This window comes from Medicago sativa, chromosome 4 (genome assembly GCF_051527215.1).
Source record: "Medicago sativa cultivar Bolivia chromosome 4, Bolivia_mono, whole genome shotgun sequence".
In the NCBI taxonomy this organism is placed as follows: Eukaryota; Viridiplantae; Streptophyta; class Magnoliopsida; order Fabales; family Fabaceae; genus Medicago; species Medicago sativa.
The window spans coordinates 64,855,347-64,867,964 of NC_140752.1; the positions used below are offsets into that span (position 1 = coordinate 64,855,347).

The 12,618-nt window shown below is 34.6% G+C and overlaps 1 protein-coding gene across 1 annotated transcript; it reads left to right on the forward strand.

Moving 5' to 3' along the window:
* Positions 1-6,462: 6,462 nt before the first annotated feature.
* Positions 6,463-8,275, forward strand: LOC146930750 (uncharacterized). Its single transcript, XM_085702230.1, has one exon. It carries the CDS (start codon positions 6,528-6,530, stop codon positions 8,166-8,168), a length of 1,641 nt encoding a protein of 546 aa, XP_085558356.1. The 5' UTR covers positions 6,463-6,527; the 3' UTR covers positions 8,169-8,275.
* Positions 8,276-12,618: the final 4,343 nt, after the last annotated feature.

The window sequence follows — 12,618 nt, forward strand, 5'->3', positions numbered from 1 at the left end:
AAATTCCCAATTTGCCAGAATTTTCTAATGTTCAAATGGAATACAATATATGTAAAAGAAGTAAGTAGTACATTTAATCCAAATTTGGACTAAATACAGTTTTGCTTATAATATAATACATGTAATACAGTTTTGATCGTAATTTGGATTTAATTTATTGGTCCAGAAAACCAGATTTCTTTATAAAAAAGCAAATTTATCTTTTGTCAATGAATTAATAAACTACAACCTAATTACTTGTCTTGTCGATATGGTACCTTTTTTTTTAATGAGAAATGCTTATATATATTGTAGGAATATTTCGTTTTGGTTTAAAAAATTTAATTGACTTGGTGTATAATCTATATATAATTACTGTCCATCTCAGTCGACCTACCTTCATATAATATTTTTATAATTCTTGTAATCGGTCATTGTACGTACACATTTAGCCTCTTCTTTAAAACAACCATAAGTTCTTGTAATAAATCTTTGATCAGTTCCATCTGAGAGTTCGACGGTGGAAAGGTTTGAAATATTAATCATTTCTTGTTTATTTTGGTGGTATACTAGTAATATGATATGATTTTTTTTTTTATATTGTTTATTTGATTTAAGAAGACAAAACAAATACGTTAGTTATCACGTTAAGTTGTGTATGAATATTTTTAATATTTAGCTAGTCTATTGAATTAACTATGGTATGGTGTCTATATATCTTAACTCAAACGGTAAAAATGTCAATACTGTTAGATGGGATTCCGCAATCAGGTTTGAAAGATGAATGTTAGGAAGACACATTACTTTTCTTTGTTGAAATTTAAATAAGTTTTACTATTTTAAAAATAAAACTCATATATATATGTGGATTTTTCATAAATTTGATCAAACTTATTTGAATTTCCATGAATGAGCATATTATAATTTTTTTATTAGTATTTCTCAATTTAAGGTGCACGTAAAATTAGCTGTTTATGGAAGTCACACACATTAGTAGACAAATAATTTTGGAGAGTCATTCTTCTAGCTTTTAGTTATATACTTCCATTAATCGGTATTTGGATTTTGGATGAACAAATATTTGCTTTTAGTTATATACTTTCAATTTAAAAATTGTGTCCCTAATTGTACCAAGTTAGTTGCAAGACATATATTTCTTTCTTGAAAGGAGGTTAGTTGCAACATATTATTATTCATGGTTTTTCAATGCATTCTGTTAAATAGTAACTATCAGAAATTCAACATGCATATTATATATACTTAATTGTACAGAAGATTACATATATTATTGCCAAAAAAATTAACAATATATGAAGCTTGAAGCACAAACATGATCATGAATGACACGTCGACATCAATAATTATTTGAGAAAATAAAAATGTAATTATATGTGTTGGTTTCGTGTCGATATCAGACATTAATATGTGTCGGACATTGGACTACCTTCGATCAGATGTATCGACAATAATATCATATTGTTTGGTTTAACATATACATAAAGTTTGAATTATTTACCGTTGGTGCACGACAAAGAGGACCGTAAAACTTACACATAATTGTAAGGTCTCAGGACCAATTTTGGACGAAGGTTTTCAGGCTAACAAGGTAGCACTTGGGTGACATTGAGGTTGGTGATATTGGTGACACTAGTCAACCACAATGTCACAAGTGCACAAAAAAACAAACATCCTTGTGAAAGAGAAAGAAGAAAGCCACTTATTACACTGTGGTTGACTAATGTCATCAATGTCACCCAAATGTTATCCTCACTGCACGGTTGCCACAAGCTTCCACATATTATTCAAGATGAGTTCAAAGCTTAATTAATTTGTTTGACAATTAGTTGCTCCTGGTGCCCTGTACCCAACTCACCATTGAAGACTTCATTTTACATCGTGTTCAAAAAATGCTAAGCAGAATTTTGAGAAATGGCCTCCATTCATTCCCCAAATATCCACATTTGTGTCCCACAGTCACAGAAAAAAGAATAGGACTCAAAATATTTTAGAAAAAGATTTGTTAGCATTATATAATAAATGTGGGCAAAAAATAATGTTAAAGATCGAACTTTAAATCCTCTAAAAAAAAATAAGGACTCAAAATATTTTAGAAAAAAAAATAAGGACTCAAAATATTTTAGAAAAAGATTTGTTAGCACTATATTAAATTAAGGGTATTTTTGGAAAGAAAAATTCAGCCTAAAAGTGCTGAAAGGGGTAGTTTTCTTTATATATAATTATATGGTATTGAATAAAGAAAATAACCTCTTTCAGCACTTTTGGGCTGATTTTTTCTCTTTCCAAAAATGTTCTCAATTTTCAATACAAATAACACATGTAACAAATAGATAAAAATAAATTTAAATATTAAAAAATATATAACAAACACGATATGAGTATATACTAGTGTATTTATCCGACGTTGCCTGTGTTAGATATATAATTAAGTATGAACAAAATTTTGCATGTGTGGTAGGAGCAAATAAAATTCCCCATGGACTGGTATGGGAAGAATATTTTGATGGATACACACAAATATAATAAAATAGACTATATTTTAAATACTCATAGAAGATTAATAGGTGCCTATGCGGATGAAATTAACGCGATTCAGTTTTTTTTAGGGAAAAAATTAACGGGATTTAGTAAAATTATCAACACATATAAAATAAAATAAATATTTTTTTAAGTATTCAGACTCGCAGAAATCCGTACCCATTTATAAATTTATACAATTATCGTATTACTTAAATAAAAATCTTCTCTTCATGAAATAAAATAGGCTTATTTGATCCAATGGTCCCTCAAATAATTTCAAGTTTTCATTTTGGTCTCACAATTAATAAAACGTACATTTTGGTCTCTCAATTTTTCCTCCGTTTGTCAAAAAATCCCATCCGTCAAAAAATTGCTTTCCCGTTAGTTTGAGCCACGTGGCGCGTCCTACTGGCTAGTATAAAAAACGGCAAAAAAAAAATTCCAACCCCATAATTAGGGTTTCCTCTCACTTCCTCATCTTCTTCCCTTTCTCCAAGATCTCTTCTCCTCTCCTCTTCCATTCCTTCAAATTCTTAACCCTTATTTTCGTATTCATTCTTCTTCATCTTCATAGATTCGAATTTCTGCAAAAATCTTCCATTTCCTTTAAAATTTGAATCCAATTGAATTCAATTCCAAAACATGTCAAAGCAAATGGGTCAATCCGTAGGGTCTGTTGGTTCAAGTATGAGAAGAAGAGCAGTGACTGAATGTAGGTGTGGTGAAGAAACAGTGATCGTACTATCACTGATACACGAATCCAAATTGCGGGAAAAGATTTTGGGGATGCAAAAACTACAAGAATCACTTTGATAAAGGTTGTAATTTTTTTAAGTTACTGGATGAAGAGCTTACTGATGAGAGGGATTTGTTGATTGCAAAGTTGCAAAAGAAAAATGCCAAGTTGAAGCATGAATCGGAGAAAACAAGGTCATGGTTGAAGAAGTCATTGATTTTTGGATTAGCATGTTTTGGTGTTTGCCTGGTGTTAGTGGCAGTACTGATCTACAAGATTGGTGGGTCATGGAGTCATATGTATTTGAAATAGTTTGATTGTAATAGAGTAGATGTTGTGTTTTCATTATCCCAATTATACCCTTAAACAACTTTTTCTATAATGAAGATTGTTGTTGGCGCCATTAAAATAGATAATCATGGTTAGTTTGATTTGTTATAACTTGAAAGCAACAAACATATATATTTTTAGTTTTAATCAAAATCAAAATTTCATAAAAAAAAATACCGTTTGTAATTTTCAAACATTAGCGTAATAAAAAAGCGAAAAGACGGACATGTGAGTGTCCGTATTTTCGTTAGTATATATAAAGAGAATGCATAGTTTTTGTATACTTTTTTTTTCAATTACGCACTTCATTTAATCTATTGTAATTACATTTTTATCTTTTTTATAATATTATTTTAATCTTGAATTAAAAAAATCAGTTAAATTTTTATTTGGTTGTGATATATTTTTTAAAAAAATTGTTAAGTGCAATATAAAATATGAAACATGTAAGTCAATTAATACAGACCCAAGAAAAAGTGAATACTAGTACTACAGATCAACCTTTCTTACTACCGCACGTGTAACTCAATTTTTTCTAATAAATTCGTCACTTCGATCAACTTTGAATAGCAATATATTACTACAATAAATTTTGTACTGAAGATACATTTTTCCATCTAATATATGAAGATAGTGAATGGTGCTTCACTCTACGAATGATTAGAATTCTTCCTATCATGCCATTTTCTCAAACTAGGAGAGTGTGGGACACAAATGTGAATATTTGCGGAATGAATGGAGGGCATTTCTCAAAATTCTGATTAGCATTTTTTCAACACGATGTAAAATGAAGTCTTCAATGGTGAGCTGGGTACAGAGCACCAGGAGCAACTAATTGTCAAACAAATTAATTAAGCTTTGAACTCATCTAGAATAATATGTTGAAGCTACAAAGCTTGTGTGAACCGTGCAGTGTGATATAGAATCGTTGGTAAGGCATAGCTCATCTGATAATGTCGATATTGTTAGGCCGAACACCTTCGTCCAGATTTTTTTTTTTGAAGAAGACTTTCGTCCAGATTTGATTTTGAGACCTTACAATTGTGTATGAGTTTTATGGTCCTCTTTGTCTGACACATACTGATGTATGATATCAACATAAAATCAACAAATATAATTATATTTTATTTATTTTCTCAAATAATTATTGATGTCGACGTGTCGCTCGTGGTTATGTTTGTGCTTCATAAATTATTAATTTTTTGTCAAATGAGAAAGGAGACATTACCGAGTCTGAGGAAGCCGCAATTCAATATAATATATGTAATCTTCTGTACAATTATGTATATATAATATAACATGCATGTTGAATTGCTGATAGTCACTATTTAACAGAATGCGTTGAGAAACCGTGAATAATATGTTGCAACTAACCTCCTTTCCACCGTCGAACTCTTGGTGGAACTGATCAAAGATTTATTATAAGAACTCATTGGTTGTTTTAAAAACATTAAATTTTAAGGTAGGTAGACAGAGATAGACTGTAATTATATATACACCAAGTCAATTGAATTTTTTAAACCAAAACGAAATATTCCTACAATACATATAACCATTTCTCATTAAATAAAGTACTATATCGACAAGACAAGTAATTAGGTTGTAGTTTATTAATTCATTGACAATAGTGACACAAAGTTATAGCATAAAGTGTTAATTATGTTTCTAGTCCCTATAAAATAGCGACCTTGTAAGTTTAGTCCCTACTTAATTTTAATAGCATTTTTAGTCCCTAATTTTGTTTTTCTGCATTGAGTATTAGTCCCTACTCAATTCAAATTTGTTTAATTTATGCTTAAACTCTTAAATTTTTGAACAATTTTTTGCAGACATGTTTAGAACATTACTAAAAGTTTGTCCGCAAAAAATTATCGCAAAATTTGATTTCTACATCCAGATTTTATTACTTTTTATCTTTAACTTTTGTCGTTTTAAAAAATTCATATTTAATTCATTTCATGTCAGAAAATTCTAAATTTTAGTACACGAACATTTCATAGTGTTCTAATCTTGTCTCAAAAAAATCGTTCAAAAATTTAAGAGTTTAAGGATAATTAATCAAACTTTGTTTTAGCAGGGACTAAAATTATAAGTAAATTTTTTTTATAGGGACTAAAAATGCTATTAAAATTAAGTAGGGACTAAACTTACAAGGTCGCTATTTTATAGGGACTAGAAACATAATTAACCCTAGCATAAAAGATAATTTTGCTTTTTTATAAAGAAATATGGTTTTCTTGACCAATAAATTAAATCCAAATTTCGATCAAATACATTCCCACTTAAATTACATTGAAAATTAAAAATGATGCATCACTCCATATTACATGTATCATAAGCAAAACTGTATATCTATTTAGTCCAAATTTGGATTAAATGTACTACTTCCTTCTTTTACATATATTTTATTCCTTTTGAACATTAGAGAATTCTGGCAAATTTGGAATTAATTTGACTTTATCATATGTTTCACACTTGGGCTCTCAATCATGCTTGCCAATTCTTCTATCTATAAGCCAAAGGATATACTAATTTGAAATATACACCTGCTCTAACGCGTTTTAACAAATATTTGTTGTTCATATCTCAAAAGAACTCATTCAACACTACCTTGTTACCTTAACCTACTAATTTCATTGACTTTGTTCATGCTTGTTTGTGGAAAACATTAACTCATTCAATTAAAAGCCACAATGCATCAAGTTTTAATATACAAAATGACATGAACAAAAACCAAAAGGTATAGAAAGCACACCATCCACGAAATAAGAATATAATTTAAAACTTTAAGCCAGGTTGTCCTAATGCATTTGAGAAATTAAAAATCTTAATATATGCTTGGGCAACACTATATAAAGAGTTAGAATGCAAACTTAAGCAATCACAGTAACTGGCTATCACTCCTCCAAGGAACTGAGTAGAGAAATACACAAACTTAGAAAAGATGGGAACATCATTTGGGTTGAGGCACTTGCCTCAACTCATCTACTCAATAGCATTTTGCATAATTGCAAGCAGTGTCGCTGCTGATGATGATAAACCTTACTATGGTGGCCAACCAAACAACAACTATCCACAACCAACACCACCAAGTCATGGACAGCAGCCACCATATTATTTCAAATCACCTCCATATTACTACAAATCCCCACCACCACCATCTCCATCACCACCACCTCCCTATGTTCACAAATACCCACCTTATTACTACAAATCTCCACCTCCACCATCTCCACCACCACCACCGTATTTTTATAAGTCTCCTCCACCGCCATCTTCCTCACCACCTCCTCCATATGTGTACAAGTCTCCACCACCTCCATCTCCCTCACCACCTCCTCCATATGTGTACAAGTCACCACCTCCTCCATCTCCTTCACCTCCCCCACCATATGTCTATAAGAGTCCACCACCACCCTCTCCATCACCACCACCTCCATATGTCTACAAGTCTCCTCCTCCACCATCACCCTCACCTCCCCCACCTTATGTTTACAAGTCACCACCACCTTCATCCCCTTCACCTCCTCCTCCATATGTCTACAAGTCACCACCACCACCATCCCCATCTCCACCACCTCCATATATTTACAAGTCCCCACCTCCACCGTCACCATCACCCCCTCCACCATATATATACAAGTCTCCTCCTCCACCATCACCCTCCCCTCCCCCACCATATATATATAAGTCACCACCACCCCCATCTCCATCCCCCCCTCCACCATATGTCTACAAGTCACCACCTCCACCATCCCCATCTCCACCACCTCCATATGTCTACAAATCTCCACCCCCACCATCACCTTCACCTCCTCCACCATATGTATATAAGTCACCACCTCCTCCATCCCCTTCCCCACCTCCTCCATATGTTTACAAGTCCCCACCCCCACCATCACCTTCTCCTACCCCACCCTATATTTATAAGTCGCCACCACCTCCATCTCCTTCACCTCCTCCTCCATATGTCTACAAGTCACCACCTCCACCATCCCCATCTCCACCACCTCCATATGTCTACAAATCTCCACCCCCACCATCACCTTCACCCCCTCCATCATATGTATATAAGTCACCACCTCCTCCATCTCCCTCTCCTCCCCCACCATATGTTTACAAGTCACCACCTCCACCGTCTCCATCCCCACCACCTCCATACGTTTATAAGTCTCCTCCTCCACCATCTCCTTCACCACCTCCTCCATATATCTACAAGTCACCACCACCACCATCCCCTTCACCACCCCCTCCATATGTCTATAAGTCCCCTCCTCCTCCTTCTCCTTCACCCCCTCCTCCATATGTTTACAAATCTCCTCCCCCACCATCTCCTTCACCTCCTCCACCCTATGTCTATAAGTCACCTCCACCTCCTTCACCTTCACCACCTCCTCCATACTACTACAAATCTCCACCTCCACCTTCTCCATCACCTCCTCCACCATATGTCTATAACTCACCGCCACCTCCTTCGCCTTCACCACCACCTCCTTACATTTACAAGTCTCCACCTCCACCATCTCCATCACCTCCTCCATATCATCCCTACCTCTACAGCTCACCCCCGCCTCCCATCTATTAAGCTTCCGGCTATTATTTGAAATTTTTTCAATGAATTATATTCAGCATTGTTGTGGTTAATTTGTATTCAAGCTTTTGTTAATAAAAAAGTGTATGCTTTACAGTGAATTACGAGCCTTATTTTGATTCAAATGCATCTGTGCATGTATGGTGTTAATTCATAAGTTTGTATTTATTTATCTTCTTTAGTTGTTTTTAAAAAAAATTATATATTTTTTGTTCGTTTTTACCTTCTTATCACTAAAATTGACACACAAAATTAGATTCCAAAAAATATTATTTGATTATTTGAATCTAGTGAATTCACAAGATAATATACATTGATGAATCCAAATAAATAGCAGTATCGCAGACCAAATGAATAGACTACCAATATGATTAATGAAATTTTCAGGAATTAATGAAACCTACATACGACAAATGTACCAGTAGTACATACTAATAAAATGATGAGTTTAGTATTCTCTCCTTGGATGCTATGTTCTCAATAATTACATAGTTTTGATTGAATGATAACTGAATAAGTATTTAGTGAGTAACATATGAGTTTGTTTGCAATGACTAAAAACAATATAACTTCTAATACTATATGCATGCAGTGTATGAGTGTGAAAAATGTAATATGCAATTGAGGTAATGAATGACCAAGCATGGATATAATTGAAATCACAAATGTACTTGCAGAAAAGTACGGTAAGGAATACTAGGATTCTAGGGTTTAGACTGATGATTAGATGCCTTGAGAATGATCTCAAGAGTAGTATTTATAGCCTGCTATGGGCTTGGGTTTCGGTTGCTTGGCTCCCAAGCAACGGGGGTATTTGTGTATTTTGGGCGGTTTCTGGAAGCTTCTGGAAGCTAAGGAGGGCGGCATCCTTAGGAGGACGCGCCTGGGCCTTGGCAGCCTTTCTGGAGGGCGTCTGAGCCCTTCTAGAGGGCGTCTAAGCCCTTTAGGAATATTATGACGGTTCACAGCCCCCCAAGCACGAGTTTTGGAATATTATAACGTCGGTCGCATAGGATGCTTTTAGAGCGTTCTAGATGTTTCTAGAAGCCTTTAAAGGTGGCACCCTTAAGGGGTCTTGCCTAAGGCCGTTTTTGGCCCTTTTGGAGGGCGTTTGAGCTCTTAATTGTACATTAACGGTCCACAGCCCCCCAAGCACGAGTCTTGGGACAAGGCGAAGTGATTAATTATGAAGTCAATAGTCCACAGCCCCCCAAGCACGAGACTTAGAACAAGGCGGAATGGTTTGTTATAAAATTGCTTTAGAAACAGAGGGGCGGGCGACGTCTATCATTTAGGAATATTATGGCGAGTTTTGTCTGGCTTGGTCGCCCCTTTATATTTTTCTAAAGATTCATAAACCCTAAACACGAGGTTCATAAGAGCAAAGTGGTTAACTCATACTCAGATCATATTTAATCACAGATTGGCGCTTTCTTGCTTTTTAGCGAAATTGTCGAGCCTTTTTTCTCTCTTTTTTTGTCGATGTCCCTCATATGGGAGAGGTCTCCAAATACTTTAGCTTCTTGTTTATTTTTGTTTCAATTCTTGCTCAAAAACAGATAGTCGTTTATTTTGGGAAGTCTTCATAACTTGTTGAATCGTGGTGCTCCCCCTTGGGGACTCTTCACTTGTTTAGGAATTTCAACCTTGTCGATTCTTCCGTCGTGGGAAGGCTTGCATATTTAGGAATTTCAACCTTGTTATCCTTCCATCGTGGGAAGTCTTGCATATTTAGGGATTTCAACCTTTATTTAGGATTTTCAACCGTATTATTTAGGAATTTCAACCTTTATTTAGGATTTTCAACCGTATTATTTAGGAATTTCAACCTTTATTTAGGATTTTCAACCGTATTATTTAGGAATTTCAACCTTTATTTAGGATTTTCAACCGTATTATTTAGGAATTTCAACCTTTATTTAGGAATTTCAACCTTTATTTAGGATTTTCAACCGTATTATTTAGGAATTTCAACCTTTATTTAGGATTTTCAACCGTATTATTTAGGAATTTCAACCTTTATTTAGGATTTTCAACCGTTTTATTTAGGAATTTCAACCCGTTAGAGCCTTTTTAAGGTTGACGTTTAGGGCGCTTTGTAGATTGCAGATTTTTTGATGTCGAACCCTGCCAGAGCCTTTTTAAGGTTGACGTTTAGGGCGCTTAGTTGATTCGTTGATTTCCGTGAATATTGTAGTAGTAGCACCTGGACAAAATAACAAACTGAAATGGCAAAGTATTTATAGAGATTAAGGTTGCTCATTAAAAACCTGCAAAACAATTCTCAAAGGTCGAAAAAGTTGTTTTAGAATATAATTCCGCGTTTCATCTTTGTTTTGTCAAAGGTGTGGGATTGTTGCTTCCGTGCTTATGGCATGTTGTTTGGCGAGTTCTCTCCTTTCGTTCATCTAGCCCTTGGCGGTTTTGTTAGTATCGCATCCTTGATTTATCTGAAACAATTCTTCCACGCTTCCAAGGTAAATAAGAAAGAGTTTTATGCAAAACCGATTATCCACATATATCCACATATATTAAATTTATGTGTGCATACACCGAAAATAATTCCAAAACAAAAGGTATCATTCGAATCGTAAGACAGGAAGTTTGATTAATAATATGGATATCTGGCTATGATACTAGCATATGCTCTTATGGGTGGAAATAACACATCAGGATATTTGGCAGCTAAGGATATTTGGCAGCTAGCATGTTAAATAAATACTTAACTAATGAAGGGAATTACCATATGCTTGCCGAGAAGTCAAGCTTCAGTAGGCTAATTCTTATATACGTGACTACTAGTTAGTAGGATGATAAAACAAATATATTTCCTAACAAGATATTTAAAAGTAGAGGTCAAGCTTATCAATGCTAGAAACTTGGTACATTAGCATGTGTGGAAAGAATCTGTCATGGACTTTCTAGCAATTTGGATTTACTGCTCATGATCTGCTGCCTTCCTATAATTTTTCTTAGTATACCATTTAAAGATAATCATAGTATCTTCACAAAAAGGACGAGATTATCACTTTCAATTACAACATATATGTTTCTAGGCAAACTCAACACAATCACAAAACTGACTTAAAGTTCATGATTTTTGTGAAGTTCTTTTTTTTAAAAAATACGTACCTGATTCCTTATGGATGATTTCAAAGGTACGAAAGCTTTTAACTGACAGGGAAGTCGATCACACCATGCTCTTGTATCAGCCAAAATGAGTTGATATGTCATTGCCTTAAAATCAGCATACGGATGCTATCAGTCGCCCTGGCTTGTCATCATGATTCCTCCTCCAAACTTTTTCACCCTCTAACTTGTTTACCAATGGCGTCCTATACTCACGCTTTCGCCATTAAAGTCGCCTTAACCAGGGTCTGGAACAATAAGGTATAATCTATGATGGATATGCACCGAAAACGTATGTGGAAGTGGAGATAACGCCATATAAGGTGATGTGTAACATTCATGCTGCTGAATCGAGTTCCTGGACCGTTCATAAGGCAGCAACAAAGCACCTGATTTGTAGAAATCGCCATGTTGATGGCAATCTTGAGATAACGATGAGGTAATATGATTGCAAACTCCACCGTGAAGAATCATGACAAGCTGCCATATAAGGTTGTTGCATAAACACTGCACAAACAAAGAAAAAATCGCCCGGCCAAGCACTGGGCAAGAGCAAGCTGAATTGTAACTTGTCAAAATGGCCTGCTACAGCAAAACTCTCATAAACAAAGACGACCAAAATAAAATATTACGCATATGTGTCGCCCATTAACTTATTACTCCTCTATTAAATCCGGACTAATTCGCTCACTCCATTATTTGCTATGTATATATTTCCTTCTATATATGAAATTGGAACTAAGTTTTTCTACTCAACTTTATTCTTCTATGTGTGTTGATTTTGTCCAATCTAGCTTATTACTCCATTATTTATGTTTTCACTAAACAGTTTAGTCCAGCTCGCAAAGTAAATGGCACATGGAAGGGGTTCCCAGGAAAGAGAGGTGGGTCACTTGGACCTCTTAAATACCAAGGCTTTCCTCGCCAGAATTCCTCACATGTGACCTCTTAACAATGTTACACTTTACTTCTGTTACGGGTCCCTAGAGTAGTCTTTCTTTTAATAACTTAGTCCTACCTTTTGTGTTTTACTTACTTTTCCCTCTTTATTACATTGTAACTAAATCGCCCAGCGAAAATCAAGCCTAATTTGCTTCTAAGACTTATTATCCACATATGATGTATATGCACCAACAAATAATTGCAAAATAGACGAAATCGACAAGAGCCTTCGAAATTAAGGTTGTAAAATATATTTTCTCAAAATTTGTTGGTCAACAAATTTTCTTCGAATCAAAAGGTGGAGATATATTGTCTCCAAATATATTGAACATAATTTTTTTTTTTTTTTAAATCGCAAAGCGTAGATATATTT

Excerpts from the sequence above, each read along its gene's own strand:
- LOC146930750 (XM_085702230.1), top strand. The coding sequence starts at position 6,528 with ATGGGAACATCATTTGGGTTGAGGCACTTGCCTCAACTCATCTACTCA.